The 17265-nt window shown below is 39.8% G+C and overlaps 2 protein-coding genes across 10 annotated transcripts in view; one reads left to right on the top strand and one right to left on the bottom strand.

Moving 5' to 3' along the window:
* The window catches only part of MIER1 (MIER1 transcriptional regulator), a 56096-nt gene extending 53704 nt beyond the window's left edge, over positions 1-2392 (bottom strand). For 5 of the 9 annotated variants that reach the window (XM_079901808.1, XM_079901809.1, XM_079901806.1 and 2 more), the window contains exons 1-2: positions 2241-2392; positions 1036-1136 (exon numbers count right to left, since the gene is read on the bottom strand). In XM_079901808.1, coding sequence (XP_079757934.1) covers positions 1036-1136; positions 2241-2307 — 168 coding nt within the window. In that variant the 5' untranslated portion in view covers positions 2308-2392. Of the gene's footprint in view, positions 1-911; positions 954-1035; positions 1137-1748 lie in introns of all 9 variants that reach the window. The other 4 variants (XM_079901810.1, XM_079901814.1, XM_079901816.1 and 1 more) reach the window with 4 other exon arrangements.
* Positions 2393-2505: 113 nt separating this feature from the next.
* Positions 2506-17265, top strand: part of DNAI4 (dynein axonemal intermediate chain 4) — a gene marked incomplete at its 5' end in the record, with an annotated part of 124703 nt that continues 109943 nt past the window's right edge. Inside the window, 3 exon segments of the mRNA XM_079922893.1 lie at positions 2506-2587; positions 2590-2674; positions 12204-12387. Of these exon segments, the coding sequence (XP_079779019.1) occupies positions 2506-2587; positions 2590-2674; positions 12204-12387 (351 nt within the window).

The raw sequence follows: 17265 nt of genomic DNA, 5'->3' as shown, positions 1-17265 counted from the left end.
CCTAAGAAATATAACCTTTTATTCAGGACCAATACCTGATTCAAATATAATGTATACAATATAAACATGTTATGCACTTCAAAAAGGTACCTCTCAAAATGCACCAAGAAGGGCTTCCCTGGTGGTGCAGTGGTTGAGAGTCTGCCTGCCGATGCAGGGGACACGGGTTCGTGCCCCGGTCCGGGAGGATCCCACATGCCGCGGAGCGGCTGGACCCGTGAGCCATGGCCGCTGAGCCTGCGCGTCTGGAGCCTGTGCTCCGCAACAGGAGAGGCCACAGCAGTGAGAGGCCCGCGTACCGCAAAAAAAAAAACAAAAACAAGAACAACAAAAAAAATGCACCAAGAAAACAATTCAGACTCTGGGGCTGTTTGAATGAAATAGATTAAAACAGCACATTCAAAACCCTAAAACCAAATTCTGTATCTAACAATTTTCAGAGTCCATGAGTCCCTTTTGAGATTATTGTGTTAACTATTTCCTTAAATTTTTATTTAAGAGTGACAGGCTACACATGATGTACAGGTGAAAATTTATGGATAACTATACTAATTTGGTTGAAGATAGATAAATGTCAAAAAACTTCACCTATTTTTAAAATGTGCATTTTAGATAAATTGAGTTTTACCTTTACTCTAGCAGGCAAAATGTAGGTTACAAAGCAGTAATGCATTACATTTGGAAGCCCCACATCTATGACAATCAGCATCATCTTTTTGTTAGTTTGATTTTTATTATTAACGCCACCCCAAAACACCTATATAGCCTTCTGGTTCTTCAAAGAACAGTTCTGGTTTTTCTTTTCATAATTTTTACATAAAGAGTTTTATCCAGTGGCTCCATTTTATCAGATTATCACAAACTGATACTTTGATAGTTTTTATATTGTTGACATGTTATTTTTATCTCACCCAAATTCTGGAAATTATTGGCCCATCAGCAGTTCTCAAACACTGGAAGAGTAATATAACATTTATATTACTTGAGGGAGTTTGGACTTTCCCTCCCTTAATCTCCAAGTGTGCCCCTGCCTACCAGCATCACATCCGTCTTGTCTGCATTGAACCTCAACCAGTTGGTTCTTAACCACGTCCGAAACTCAGCCAGGCACTGGGAGAATCGAGCCACCACACCATCTGGATCAAAGGAAAGAGAGCCTCAGTAGTAACGAGACTAGAGACGATGATACTACAAGCTCACCATTCGCCCTGTCTCTAATTTTTAAAAAGACGGCCAGGAATTAGGACAGGAATCCCATGACAATTTTAGAAAAACATTAATGAGTCTTGAGTCATGCAATTTGTAACTGATGATAAAGGAATAAAAGCGATCCAATAAATAGGTCGCCTCATTCCACCCATGATTGAAGAAAGGTTCACTCAAGTCCGGGTCATCTCGTCTAAGCGGCCTCAGTAGACGGGCCAATCTTGGAACTGCATAAGCTTTTCTGCAAAATTAAGAGTTTTAGCGTTGGAAGAAGCTTTAGGTATAACTGGGGCCCCAGAGAGAGGTAGTGACTCGCCCAAGGTCACACAGCAAACGAGGACTAGAGATGGTCTCCAGGCCAGAGATCTTTCCACCAAAAGCTGAAAGAACAAGGCCATTCAAAGACTAGGGAGGCATCTGCCCCCAGGGATACACCCAAGGCCTGGGAAGACCTCATTCCCTCACAACAACACCCTCTTCGAGCTTCTCTTCCCTCCCTCACTCCCTCCGAAAAGGGCCGGTTTGCCCAAGACCCTGCTCACCACAGGGGGCTGCAGTGGGAGCAGGAGCCTTCCCGGGCTGAGACAGAACCCGGAGATACTGCGGAAAAGAGGCGAAGCCACAGCGGGGCGGTCAGCTTGACCCCACCCCGACCGCGTTCCGGGGCCGACTGGAGAAAGGCGGAAGCGGACAAGGCGAAGCGAACTCACTCCGCAGCGGACTCCCAGCGCGCCGCGGACGCCGGGGAAGACTGGCGCCGGCGCCACCGCCACCGCCAAAGCAAAAGACCAGTCTGGGAAGGGGGTGGATGGCGATGCAGAGCTGCGCATGCGCCTTGGGTGGCCGGCGCCACTCCGGGAGGGGAAGCGCGCCCGGCGCGCTCTCTCAGCCCCGCCCCGGAAGTTAAGGGTCTTCCGGGCGGTACTCTGCAGTGGGGGAGGGGAAGCAGAGAAAGGGGACCGAGGACACCTCGGGAGCCCCTCCACCTAAACAGGGCTAGGAGAGGAGAGATGGTTTATGGAGGCTGCACTTACAGCCGCTGCCGCTGCTGCCGCCGCCACCTCCGCTGCTGCCGCCACCGCCTGAAGAAGCCCCATCCATCCGCCTGCAGCCCGGGAGACTCAGAGCCTGGGAGGGGCCTAGGGCCCGGGCCGCCCGCCTCCTTCTTCTAGTCGTCGTCCGGGGCTTGCTCTTGCTCCACCAACCCTCTGTCCTCCCCTCCGCCTCCGCCCTCCTCCTCGGCCTCCAGCCGCCAGCCAACCGCGCGGCCGCTTGTTGAGCCAAGGCTCCACCGTCTCCATGACGCCCGGCAAACATTCCCGTGCCTTAGCCGGAGCCGCTGACGCCGGGGGTTGGGGTACAGGGGCTCCAGAAGCAGCCAGGGAAGGCGGTGGTCGACCACTCCCCACCCAGTCGCCACCATGCCCATCTCTCCGGTAGACAGCCGCAAGCAGCCGAACGTCGGGGTGTAAGTTCCGGCGCTAAAACCTAAGTCCATTCCCCTGGGTCCCGGAGGGAGCCTTTTTAGATCTTAGCACTTACTGCATCTGTGTTCAGTCGGCAACCCTCGAACCTCCGAGGCGGCAGTGTCTACTTCGTTGGCCTAGGACTGCCTTTTCCAAACCTCTACTGCTGTGCTTGGTCGAGAAAAGACTTAGTTTGTTGGGAACCACCCTCCTCCTAGCACTCCTGTTTTTTTTTTTCCCGGTCTGCAGTCTCCAGCTTGTTGCTTCCAAGCTGTGCCCAGATGTTCAACCCTCTCAGCTTCTGTGAGCCACCAGACCGAACATTACTATGCTCTGTAGTTGAGGGTTTTTTCTACCTTCTCCTCATACCATCCTGCCTTAAAACTCATTCCAGCTTACAACTTTCTCTATTGTTCTGCAGCAGTTGGACGAGAGGCTGAAGAAAAGCATACAGCTCTACAGATGTCTCGCTTACAACTTCAAATGGTCCCTTAGTCCAGCAATTACACTGAAGTTTCCCAATTCATTCACTCTCCCGCACTTCCAGACCACTTTTGTTCTCTCTTCTCAAACCTTCAGCATCTCTTCTATCCAGTCTCTTCCAGATCAGCTAATCTTTCTTTAGCAGAACTTGTTGAAAAGGTCTTGGGAGAGAACCTTCTGCTCTTTCCTGCATATGGTACTCAGGTTTTTGTCCATCCTATCACTCCACAAAAAATAGCTTTTGTGAAGGTCAGCAATAACTGTCCAGCCAAATACAGTGGCCATTTCTCAGTTTGTTTCTTAACTCACCCATCAGCAGCTTTGATCTAGTTTACCACTTCTTGAGTGTTGAATCACTTCATCTGGTTTCTGGGACACCACTCCTCCCTAATTCTCCCCTTGGTTTATGCCTACTCCTTTTCAAAATACTTTGCTGGCATCTCTTTATCTCTCCTGTATCTAAATATTGCAGTGTTGATGGGATCAGTAAACCTCTTCACTATTGTTTTTTGCCTTTAAAAGTCACCTATTTACTGATGGTTTACAAGTTTAACTCTGCAGCCAACACCTCTCCCAAGAAAACAGACTTAAAATCAAGCAGCTGTGCTTAAAAGTTAATAGGCATCTCAAAATTTGTATCTAAAACTGAACTTATTTTGCCCTCTAATCAACTCTGCAGTCTCCCATTTCAGTAAATGGCAATTTCCACTCTTACAGTTACTCAGTAAAAAAACTTTGGGTTACCCTTGACTTCTCAATACCCCACTCCATCAGCAGATTCTACCATTTCTACCTGCAAAATAAGTCCAGACTGCCACTCCAATGTAAGTCACTGTTACATTGCAGTAAACACCTAAATGATCTTGCCCTCACCCTCAACATAGTAATCACTGTGGCTCTTCTCAAAAGCCTCCAATTTCTCCCATTTCACTCAGAGTAAAAGCTCACATCCTCACAGGGTCCCACAGAATCTCACTTTGGATTCTTCCCCCTGGCTAATTACACTCCATATTGTTCCACAACAATATCAGGCATATTTTCCAACTTCAAGGCCTGGGCATTTGCTGTTCTTTGGAATACTGTACCCGCTAGTAATCTCATGACACTCATTTTCTTCACGTGTCACCTTATCAAAGAGTCCTTCTCTAATTACCCTATGTAAAATAATACTACTCTCCCCAGTACTTCCTGTCCCTCAACTTGCTTTATTCTTCTCCATAAAATTTATTTCTGTTTGATACATTATATACTTGTTTGTTAATCTGTCTTCATCCAAGCTATGATGTACTCCATAATGGCAGAGAGTTTTGTTCACTGCTACTACTTAGAATGAAGAAGACAATATTTGCTGGCAGCAAACAAATGAGTGAATATGTATTTGAGTAACATTGGTTATTGCTCATCTCGTCTGGTTTTTGTTTTTACTTGTAGGTATGGCAATCTCAAACTAACATTAAGTTGGTTTCATGTGAATTTTTAAAAAATCATAAAACTCTCAGAGTACCTGAGAGAGTGTTAGAAAAATTCCCTTCGGGATTTCTTGAATAATGACACATTCATGGGAGATTACCTATTAAAGAAAGAGTGGGGTGGGAGATAAAAATTAATATAACCTTCACTTTTTGAGGTAGCCATATTATCTAATTAAAACAAAATTTCATACACACTAAAGTTTACAACCATTGGTTTGACCTAATGTTTCTCATCTTTCTCAGTTTAAGACTTAATCCTGATCTTGGAAAGGATATCATGAAACATGTATTTATCAATTTTTCACTTTCTCACTCCAATTTTTCCTATATTGGGTTTTTCCCATTGGCTTAGCAATACAGATCTTCTTCAACTTACAATGAGGTATGTCCCAGTAAACCCATCACAGGTTGAAAATATCATTAAGTAAAAAATGCACTTATTACACCTAGCCTACCAAACATCATACTTAGCATAGCCTACCTTAAACATGCTCAGAACACTTATATTAGCCTACAGTTCGACAAAATCATCTAACGTGAAGTCTGTTAAATAATAAAGTGTTGAATAGCTCATGTAATTTATTGAATACTGTACTGAAACTTAAAAGCAATGATTGTAAATGTATTGGTTGTTTACCCTCATGATTGCACGGCTGACTGGGAGCTATGGCTCACTGCCAGCATCACGAGAGTATCATTTTATAGTATATCGTTAGTCCAGGAAAAGATAAAAATTCGAAGTACAGTTTCTACCGAATGCATATCACATTCACACCCCTGTAAAGTCAAAAAATCATAATTTGGGGGTTGGCTGTATTGGACAATCTTCCATTGTGGTAAAAACCACTAGTGTTTCCTTCACTGCTTTTATCTCACTTCTTTCCCCAGTTTCTCTGTTCTTCCTTACGTGTTCATTCATTTCCTTTTGATTTGGGGGGTGGGGAGAGTTTTCATCTGTTCTTGCATGTTACTTTTTCCATTAGGATCCTTAGCATATTAATCATAATTATTTTAAATTCCCAGTCTTGATAATTCCAAAATCTCTGCCATATCTTATTCTGGCTCTAATCCTTGCTTTGTTTCTTCAGACTGTTTTTGCTCTTTGGTATGCCATGTATTTTGTTGAAAGCTGAACATGTTGCATCAGGTAATATGAACTGAGGTAAGTAAGCCCTTAGTGTGAGGATTTATGTTTATCTGTCTAGGAATTAGGCTGTTTGCTGTAGCTATAGGTTTCCAAGACTTCAGTTTCCTCTAGTGTCCTGCTTTTTGTCTCCTCTGGCTTTTTAGGTTTCCCTAGAGCCTCCTTCTTAGAGTCTGAGCCTTACAGTTCTTCCCATTGTAATTCAGTTATACAGGAGCCCTGTTGATGTGGTGGTAAGATATGTGAGGGAGGGGGGAAGGGGGAGGGCAGTGTGCCATAATCCTATGATTAGGTCTTAATCTTTTAGTGGGCCTTTGTCCCTGGGCTGTGACCTTCATAAGTATTTCTCAGAATTTTTCTCTTTAGGTGGAACAAGAAGGTTAGATGGACTTCGAGTAGGTTATTTCCCTCCCCCCACACTGGTTAGGCTCTGGTAAAATGGTTTTCCTTGAGGGCAGGCCTTTGTTAAGGATAACTGAACATTCCAGGTATATTTCAAAATGGTTACTTCCTGTCCCCCTGCTGGAACTATCAGGGAGTTTTACTCTGATCTTCATCCTGAGAGCCTGGTGGAGTGTGTAAAGGTAAAACTTGATAAAAGTGTTGTTGGGGGGAGCTCCCTAAGGCTGGGCCCCCAGCAGTTTTTTCTCTTTTGAATTAGTCTACACTCAGTTTCCAGCAATTAGGCAATTACCCTTTAGGTTTTCCTACCACTTGTTGGCTCTAGTGGCAGTTTCTGCTCCCAGTAAGTTGTGATTCTGTTATTCCTGCATCTCAGTCTTTCAATGTGAGGGTTTGCCTGTAACCTCAATTCTCTGATGGACCTAAGAAGACCCATTGATTTTCAGTTTGCTCAGCCTTTTTCTTGTGAGTACAGGATTGATGTCTTTCATGGCCTTTACACGTCAGACCAGAAACCAGAAGTATCTGTGTTTACTCTTTAACACTTGCAGTCTGTTGTCTCCATTTCTATATGAAAATTACTCAGGTCAATAATGAGTAACCTAAAGGTTTCAAAAGTCACCAAATTCAATGGGCTTTCTCTTTACCTCTCTGCAGCATTTGACAATATCAATCTTCCCCTCCTTAACCCTGAACCAACCCTGAATTGGTTCACTTACTACTGGCAAAGATGCCTTTTTTCTGGTTTTACTTTCTTTCTACCTCCAGTTTCTCTCCTTGGCCCTATTACCTTCTCTTTGTATCTTTAGGTTTTTATTTTGGGACTCAGTTCATTTATTATCATCTCCATGAAAGATTCTCAAATCTGTATCTCCAGTTCTCACTTTTGTTCCCTGAAATTCACTTTCCTCTTGATTTTCAACTGCTACCAAACAGCTCCACCAGGATATCACTCATAATATCTAAACTTGAACATGTCTACAATTTAACTTCTTATTGTGCTTTGGAAATAATGACTAATTTAATCATCGCCTTAACTCTTTGAGGCAGATACTATTATTAACCTTAATTTACATATGAGGAAAGAAACAGATTAAGAAACTTGCTCAAGAACACATAGTCTGTGAGTTATTGGATGAGTTTTGGCATTTAAGTTGATCTCTTTGAGTTTTAAGTTTCTCACTTGTAAAACATGGCAATTAAATATCTCATAATTTATTATAAGAATTGAATTAGGGTGGTGATCGTTTTGTAATGTATGGAAATATTGAATCACAATATTGTGCACCTGGAACTGTAGGTCAATTATACTTCCATTTTAAAAAAATGAAATAAATAAATAAAAGAATTAAATAACAAATATAGTGGAAGTACTTTGAAGTTTAGATTTTAAGTGGCATTGTTATTATCAATTAAGTCCTGTTTGTTCTGTATCTGTGGTTTAAGGGTACTTGGGGTATGTTTTAATCGGGTACATAGACACAGAAATAACTATCATGAAGGAAGAAGGTTTGTTTTTTTTTTTTAAATACTCATAGATCCCTAGAATCAGGAGACATGGCATGCTGTACCACATAGTGGGGCCACATGAGGAAGCACCAGTGCTGAGCAGGAGGTAAAACTAGCAAGTGGAAAACATGGGCAAGAAGCTTTATTGTGGTTCCCATGGGGAGAAATGGACAAAGCGGAATAAGCAGGTGTAGGAATAGCTTGTTTGAATAATTTCAAAAGGCTCTGGGCATAGGGACTATCCCTAGTTGTCTGGTTCCTGTCCCTACAGTGATTAGGGCAAGTGGATAGTGACCCAGAGAGTGAGATCTCTTTGAGAGCCTGATGAAGGAGATGGTTGAGGGTATGGACTCTGGATTGGTTGGTTTGCGTATAAAAGGTTTGCTTGTAGGCAAGTCCCTTACTATGTATAAGAATTGATTAGCCCTGGGAGGGGCAGTCCCTCAAGGGTTAGCAAGTTCCTAGATATTAAAACATCAAAATACAGAAAATAAAAAGATATGCTTAATACATGCTGTATTTAGCATTTGTTTTATTTCTACATTTGCCACCCCAGGTTAAGCCTTGATTACTTCTCATCTGGCCTATTTCCATAGCATCTTAACTAATGGTCGTCTTGCTTCTAGTGTGTTCTGAATATAGCTAAATTTTTCTGAAGCATAGTTTTGAGCAGTTAACTCTTATGCTCAAAATCATTCAAAGGCACTCTCATGCTTGTGTAGTAAATTTCAGAGACTTAGCCGGGCCATTTTATTTTTTCAAAGCTTAACTTTGTTTTCCTTCAATTTCCTTCTAATTGAATCATTTAAGATACCCTGTATATACCACATGCTTTCCTACTGTCATCGTTCACAATGATCTTTGCTCAGGGTGCATTTCCTGTCCTGTCCTCATCCCTCCTCACCTGCATGTGCATCAGACACAAGCACACATATACATTCGGGCCCCTGTACTTCTTTTGAATTTGACCTACATTCAAGCCTAACTCAAATGCCATCTTCATGATTTCTCTGCTCACTCCTCTTACCCAAGGTAATCTTTACCACAACTTTCATTTCATCTTACATGTAAGTCTTGAGGCAAATACAATTTTGTACTTGCATTGTAATCATATATATGTTTTATCTCTTATTAGACGGTTAGCTCCTTAGGGCCCATATCTGATTCATATTGTATCTCTGCCAGCATGTAGCCTTATGTACAGTAAGTGTTTTATGAATAACAGTTGGATAAATGAAAGTAATTGATTGGGTTTAGATTGAAATTTTTACCTTAATCTCATTAAACGAAGAAGTGGCTAATACACTTTTTCTTAAGCCATTCCTTCTTTCCTCTTGTGGTTATTTTTTTCATAGTGAGATTTATGTATGTGTAGCATGCTTTTAATGTCATTAGTCTCTTTTTTCATAGAAGTGGTCATCAGGTGCTCATGGTGTTCATTCTACAGGTACCAACTGAATGCCTTATATTTTCCAGCTACTGCCCTGGGTACTGAAGACATATGAGTGAACAAAATAGATTAGGTCCCTGCTTCAGAAAACTCAGGAATGTACAGCTACATTACCTCTTGTATCATGACTGTTTTTCAGGCAAAACTTTCAAAGTGAATATCTCCTGAAAGTCATCCTATTTATTGCCCACTAATTTGGCTCTTTTGAAAGCATCTGTTTTTTTAACATAGCTAGATGTGCACCATAAATTTCTAACATAATTGGCTACAGGTACTTAGTTCATTTTTTTTTTAAAGTAGTCTGTATTTTCTGAATCTAATTTCCCACTCTGTCAGGCAGAGTACTAAGAGTTGGGGCTATCATGGTAGACATGGTTCCTTCCCATGAAACTTATAGTCTGAAGATTTGGGAGAGCTTATTGATGAGTCTCATAAGATCACAGTAACTACCTAATTGGTAAATGCAACATCATTTGCTAATTCATTTCTATTTGGTCCCTATAGGGAATAAAAGAGATAGAGCTGGTTTATGAGTAAATGTGATATGATTTCATTATGCATCTATTTAGTTTGAGATGTCTAGTAGACATTTAGCTGGAGCTACCCAGTAGACTGGTAAACATTTGAGTATGAAGGTTGAGAGAATGTTTTGAATTGGATGTAATGATTTGGGAATTCATTCGACAATTTTTTATTAAGCAGCTACTGTGTATTGGGTACTATGGTAGGCATTAGGGATACAGCAGGGAACAAAATAACACAAAGTCCCTAGTCTCGTGGAATTTAGATTCTCAGGGTTGGAGGGTTGGGTGGGGAACATCTAATTCATAAGATAAATAAGTAACAGATATGTTAGTAAGAAGTACTGAGGAGAAATATAAAGCAAGGGGATATGAAGTATTTGAGGGGTATTTCTCCTTGACAAGGACAAGGTCAAATGTATGACCATGGGAATAAGCAGATGATATAGTAAAGAGGAAGAATAGAATGGACAGACTGTATTTTGTAGGGATAGTAGGGCAAAGCTCAAGGGAGAAAGAAAATAAGAGTTGAAGGTAATGGTAAAAGAGTGATTCAGTTGATGAATTGTGGATACTGGATTAAATAGTGAAAGAAGAGAAACCTAAAAGGTACTGAGTAATTGGTAGAAAATGGAAGGGTCAGGTAATTAGAGGTCACAAGGAGGGTGAAGAATAGGAGACAGTTATGTTACAGAAACCAATTTGAGAACTCAAATTTAAGAAGAAGGGGGAATTGTCAACTGACGTCAGATGCTACAAAGATAAGTACTGGAAAGAGTCCTTTGGATCTGACAATTTGAAGGACAAGACTAGGTGATTTTAATGAAAGTAGTCTCTGCAGTAGGAGAGGAGAGGGTGGAATTAGATTGTAGTGAATTATGGAGCATAAGAGGAGTAAGGACATAGACAGGATTATTGACTAATATTTTAAAAAGTGAAGGAGAGATACAGTAATAGATAGTGGAAGACTAGTAATAGATAGGTAAAGGAAGGATTTTTAAGTTGAAGAGATGACTGGAGTACAATTATATGCTGAAGGGAAAAAGATTGGAAACAAGATATAGGAGACCAAGAATTATTGACGGAAGAGTCCCTGAGATGGGAATTCCCTTGCAGTCCAGTGGTTAGGGCTTAGTGCTTTCACTGCTGAGGGCCTGGGTTCCGTCCTTGGGGAACTAAGAGCCCACAAGCTACACGGCATGGCCAAAAAAATTTTTTTTTACAAAGGAAAAGAGTCCCTGAGAAAAGTAGTGACAGACAGGTTTCAGAGCACAGGTAGAAAGGTTAACCTTAGATAAGAAGAGCAACTTTTGAACTGAAAGAGGAGGAAAGAAATAAGGATGGATTAGATGAGTTTGTGGGATATGAAAGAAGAATATAATGAAGGTAGAGAAATTTAAGGAATTCTTACCTCATTGATTAATTTGGTTTCCTTGGAAATGTTGGAGTTAAAGTCGTTTAGAGACTGAAGGAGGGAGGATAGGGTATGATACTTTAAAAGAATGTAAATTTGAAATAGTATGAATGGAATTCATTTAGTCATTTATTTAAAAAATACTAATAGTGCCCACAATATACTGGGTACTGTCCTGTGTGCTAGCGATATAGCAATGAACAAGACAAAGTTCTTGCCCTAAAGATGCTTACATTCTAGTAGAGGAGTAGACAACAAACAGTGTCAGGTAGTACTAAATGCCATGAAGAAAAATAAAATATAAAAAGTAGATTGTTGTCATTTTAAAGTATTTTATTCTTGTCTGACCTTTTATGAGTAGGAAAGTAAAAGTATTGTTTAAAATGTTTTCTTTGGAAACACAATGCCTTTTTATAGTGTAAGGGGTGATCATTCTTATTTTATAGAAGTCTGCAGTACAATCAGAGTACTAGAATGAAAGAATGATTAGGTTTTTGTCTTAAGGAATTTAGAGAATTGATCCAAAAGTGAAATCATATTTTTTCTCCTGGATACAAATATTTTGATTATAATTTCTCTTATTAAGAATTATTATGTAATCGTTCAGGCAGGAACATGATATTCTTTCCCAGGTTTTATTACTCATTCTTCAATCTGCCTGCAAAACTGCGCTCTACACTCATTTGTGCTTACTATGTGTCAGGCATTTCCTAACCATAATATAGAAATTAATACATTTAATCCTCATAATAACCAATGAATTAAGTACTATCTTTATCCTCATCTTACAGATAAGGAAACTGAGACCCAGAGAAATAAGTGTAGACTTTTGATCTGACTGCCTGGGTTCAAATTTCAACTCTAGTAAGAATGTTTCCCTCTAAGCCTCTGTGACTTTATATAAAATAATGTTATAGCAACCTCTTAGAATTATTGTGAGGAAAAAGTGACACAGTGCTTGTAAACATTCTAGAACTATGCTTACACATAATGAGCTCTCAAGTGGCTACTATTTTTTTCTTGTTTATATGTTTAGATTGTTTCCATGTTTCTAAATGAAAATCTACTTTTTTATCATTGGCTAATTTTTCTTCAATCCTGGATCCTCAGTGTTATGTTTTCTTTTCCTGATATAGAAACACTGGCGCACAGTCGAAGAGGTCTATTATCTTTACTGGCCCAGCAAAAGGAGCACAAATGAAAGGAGGATATATTAGTGCAAACCAAAGCAGAATGCCTGGGTCAAAAAACATGGTGATTCTACCTGACCCCAAAACAGTAGAAAAAATGAATATTTCCTCCACAAAGACAGCCATGCGGGTAATATTCTTTATTAATTCATAATACTTTGAGTTTTTTTTTGAAAATGACACTGGGAAGAACTTGACTGAAATGTTAAAGGTAGAAAGTATGCTGCTTTGAAACAATAACTTCTAATACAGGCGTATCTCAGAGATATTGCAGGTTCAGTTCTAGACCACTTGAATAACACAAATATCACAATAAAGTGGGTCACTTGAGTTTTTTTGGCTTCCCAATGCATATAAAAATTATTACATTATACTGTAGTCTCTTAAGAGTACAGTAGCATTATGTTTAAAAATTCCAACGTACGTGACTTAATTAAAAAACTTTACTGCCAAAAAATGCTAACCATCCTCTGAGCCTTCAGCAAGTCATAGTAACATCAAAGATCACTGGTCACAGATTACCATAACAAATATAATAATAATGAAAAAGTTTGAAATATTGCGAGAATTACAAAAATGTGACACAGAGACTCAAAGTGAGCAAATGCTGTTGGAAAAATGGTGTCAATAGACTTGCTGGATGCAGAGTTGTCACAAGCCTTCAATTTGTAAAAAACAGTATCTGTGAAGTGCAATAAAGTGAAGCACAGTAAAATGAGGTATGCCTGTATTGATATATTGATTTTGTTAGAATCTTTGCCATATAACATATCTTACAGCATAATATTGGCAGTTGGCGCCTATAATTCATTATTGGTAGTAAGAACATTAGAGTGGAATGAAGAAAGTCTACTCATGACCTTAAGAATTATTTAGTCAGCTCAGGCTGCTGTAGTAAAGTACCATATACTGGGTGGCTTATAAACAAATTTATTTCTTATAGTTCTGGAGTCTGGAAGTCCAAGAGTACGGTGACAAATGGTCAGGTTCTGGTGAGGACCCTCTTCCAGGTTGCAGACCACCAACTTTTATTGTATCCTCACAAGGGGGAAAGAGATTTAGCTAGCTCCCTAGCCTCTTTTTATAAAGACAGTAATCTCATTCATGAGGGCTCTACCTTCATGACCTAATTACCTTTCAAAAGTTTCACCTCCCAATACCATCTCACACTGGGATTAGTGTTCCAGCATATGAATCTGGGGGGTACACAAACATTCAGTCCATAATAATTATATACATATTACGTACACATTATATGCATTACGTGTATGTTATACATATATATTACATAGTATTAACAGCACTATGTAAAAGGTATAATGCATCATGACCAAGTGGGGATAATATATGCAAGATTGTTCCAATATTCAAAAGTCAGTACTTTCCCCCTTATTAGTAGATTGAAAAAGAATCCATGTGATTATCACAACAGATAAAGAAAAAGCATTTGAAAAATTCAATATCCAATGATTATAAAAATTAAAAATAAAATCTTTCAACTAACTTGAAAGAGAAAGGATTTCCTCAGGAGCCATCTGTAAAACCTACAGTTTACATCATACTCAGTGATGAAAGGCTGAATGCTTTTCCCCTAAGATCAGGAACAAGACACGGATGCTCACTTTCATCACTTCTATTCAGCACAGTAGTGGGTGTCCTAGCCAGAGCACTTAGGCAAGTAAAAGAAATACAAGTCATCCAAAGTAGAAAGGAAGAAGTAAAATTATCTCAGTTCACAGATGACATAATCTTATATGTACAAAACCCTAAACATTCCACATTAAAAAAATTGTTAGAACTAATAAATTCAGCAAATTTGCAGGATAGAAAATTGACACACAAAAATCTATTGTTTCTATACACTAGCAATGAATAATTTAAGAAGAAAATCAAGAAAAATAGTTTTGTTTGCAATAGCATCAAAAAGAATGAAATACTTAGAAATAAACTTAACTAAGGAGTTGAAAGATATGTACACTGATAACTATAAAGATTGCTGAAAGAAGACAATAATAAATAGGAACACATCCTTTGTTCATAGACTTAATATTGTTAAGATGTCAATACTATCCAAAGCAATCTACAGCTTCAATGCAATCCCTATCAAAATCCCAGTGACATTTGGGATGGATGATAGGCCATCCTAAAATTCATATGGCCTATCAAGGGAGCCCAAATAGCCAAAACAATCTTGAAAAAGAACAAAGTTGGAGGTCTCACACGTCCTGATTTAAAAACTTATTACATAGCTTCAGTAATCAACACAGTGTAGTACTGGCATAAAGACAGACATATAGGGACTTCTCTGGTGGCGCAGTGGTTAAGAATCCGCCTGCCAATGCAGGGGACACAGGTTTGATCCCTGGTCTGGGAAGATCCCACATGCTGTGGAGCAACTAAGCCCGTGCACCACAACTACTGAGCCTGCACTCTAGAGCCCGCGAGCCACACTACTGAAGCTTGTGTGCCTAGAGCCACAACAAGAGAAGCCACCGCAATGAGAAGCCCATGCCCACAACGAAGAGTAGCCCCCACTCACCACAACTAGAGAAAGCCTGCACACAGCAATGAAGACCCACCACAGCCAAAAAGAAAGAAAGGAAGGAAGGAAGGAAGGAAGGAAGGAAGGAAGGAAGGAAGAAAGAAAGAAAGGAAGAAAGAAAGAAAGAAAGAAAGAAAGAAAGAAAGAAAGAAAGAAAGAAAGAAAGAGACAGACAGACATAGGTCAATGAAATAATATAGAGCCCAGAAATAATAAGGATATCAAGAAAGGAAGGAAGGAAGGAAGGAAAGAAAGGGAGGAAGGGAGGAAGGGAGAAAAGAAAGAAAAGAAAGAGAAAAAAAGAAAGAAAGAAAGAAAAAGAAAGAAAGAAAAGAAAAGAAAAGAAAGAAAAGACAAACATATAGGTCAATGAAATAATATAGAGCCCAGAAATAAACCCTCACAATAAGGATATCGAGACCATGCAATGGTGTCTTTTCAACAAAGGTGTTAAGAGAACTGGATATCTACATGCAAAAGAACGAAGTAGGACTCTTACCTTACACCATTTACAAAAGTAACTCAAAATGTAACAAAAACCTAAAAGTAAGATCTAAAACTATAAAACTCTTAGAAGAAAATATAAGGGAAAAACTTTTTGACATTGGATTTGGCAATGATTTCTTAGATATGATATCAAAAGCATATACAGCAAAAGAGAAAATAGATATATTGGACTACATCAAGCATTAGAAACTTCTGTGCATCAAGGGACACAACAACAGAGTGAAAGGCAGCCCATGGGATGAGGAAAATTATTAGAAAATCATATATCTGATAACAAGTTAATATCTGGAATATATAAAGAACTGCAACTCAACAACAAACAGCCTAATTTTAAAAATTGACAAAGGACTTGAATAAATATTTTTCCAAAGAAGATATACAAATGGCTGACAGCACATGAAAAAATGCTCAACATCACACCAGTAATCATTAGGGAAATGTAGATCAGAACCACAGTAAGATACCAGCTCACACCAATTAGGATGGCCACTATGAAAAAAAACCCAACAATAACAGAAAATAACAAGTACTGATGAGGATATAGAGAAATTAGAACCTTTGTGCACTGTTGGTAGGATTGTAAAATGGTGCAGCTGCTATGAAAACAGTATTATTGTCCCTCAAAAATTTAAAAATAGAATTACCATATCGTCCAGCAATTCCATTTCTTGGTCTGTACCTAAAAGAATTGAAAGCAGAGATTTGAACAAATATTTGTACAACGATTTTCATCGCAGCATTATTTATAGTAGCTAAAAGGTGGAAGCAACCCAAGTTTCCATCAACAGATGAATGAATAAACAAAGTGTATGTGTGTATATACCTTTAAAAAGAAGGAAATTTCAACACATACTACAATATGGATGAACCTTGAAGATATTATACTTAGTGAAATAAACTAGTCACAAAAGGACAAAGGCTGTATGACTCGACTTATCTGAGATACCTAGAGTAGTCAAATTCATAGAGACAAAGTAAAATGGTGGTCACCAGGGAAAGAGTAAAGCGGAATTATTGTTTAATGGGTACAATTTGCAGTTTTGTGAGATTTTTGTTTTTGTTTTGCGGTACACGGGCCTCTCACTGTTGTGGCCTCTCCCGCTGCAGAGCACAGCCTCTGGACACGCAGGCTCAGCAGCCGTGGCTCATGGGCCCAGCTGCTCCGCGGCATGTGGGATCTTCCCGGACCGGGGCATGAACCCGTGTCCCCTGCATCGGCAGGCGGACTCTCAACCACTGCGCCACCAGGGAAGCCCTTTCTGAGATTTTTAAAACAAGTTCTGGAGATGGATGGTGGTGGTGACTGCACAGCAATGTGAAAGTACTTAATGCCATGAACACTTAAATGTGGTTAAGATGAAAAATGTATGCATTTTACCATAATAACCCCCACTGATGAGCTCTACCTGGGTGTGGCACACTGAGAATCCTGGGGCCTTCCCCTGGTCCATGAGATCATGTTCCATGTCAGGAGAGGCAAGCTGAGAAGACCTCAGGCTACTGCCCTATTCCCTCCATGGAGCACTCAACACCTAGAGTGAGGTTGTCACTCATGGAGAAGCTTACCATTGTCTCCACTGTCAACCCCAGAGATCTGGTGCAGAGATATTATCTGGGGAGAGAAGCAAGCTGTACAACAGATAGTTCCTTATATCTTCCATAAGGAACCAGCTTTATTTGCAGCAGAGCATGGAGAAGTTTAAACCTATGAACACCCTCAAAAACAGTGGACATAGTGGTAAAAGGCAATTGCAAGGAAATTAATTGATCTAATGAAGATACACCCTAGACTGTAGGCTACCTAGTTTATAGGGAAACAGGGTATAAGGCAATTCCTCAGCAAGAGAAGCCTTCCTGTAGTGAGAATAAATATTGAACATTGGCATCAGAAACTTCCCTGGAAGGAGCCACAATTTGATTGGATTAGTCTGTAGAGAATTTATTTTGCCCCAGGGCATT

Source organism: Stenella coeruleoalba (assembly GCF_951394435.1).
Source record: "Stenella coeruleoalba genome assembly, chromosome: 1".
In the NCBI taxonomy this organism is placed as follows: domain Eukaryota; kingdom Metazoa; phylum Chordata; class Mammalia; order Artiodactyla; family Delphinidae; genus Stenella; species Stenella coeruleoalba.
Note: the sequence above shows the minus strand (reverse complement) of the source record. Positions and strands in the feature narration are given on the sequence as shown.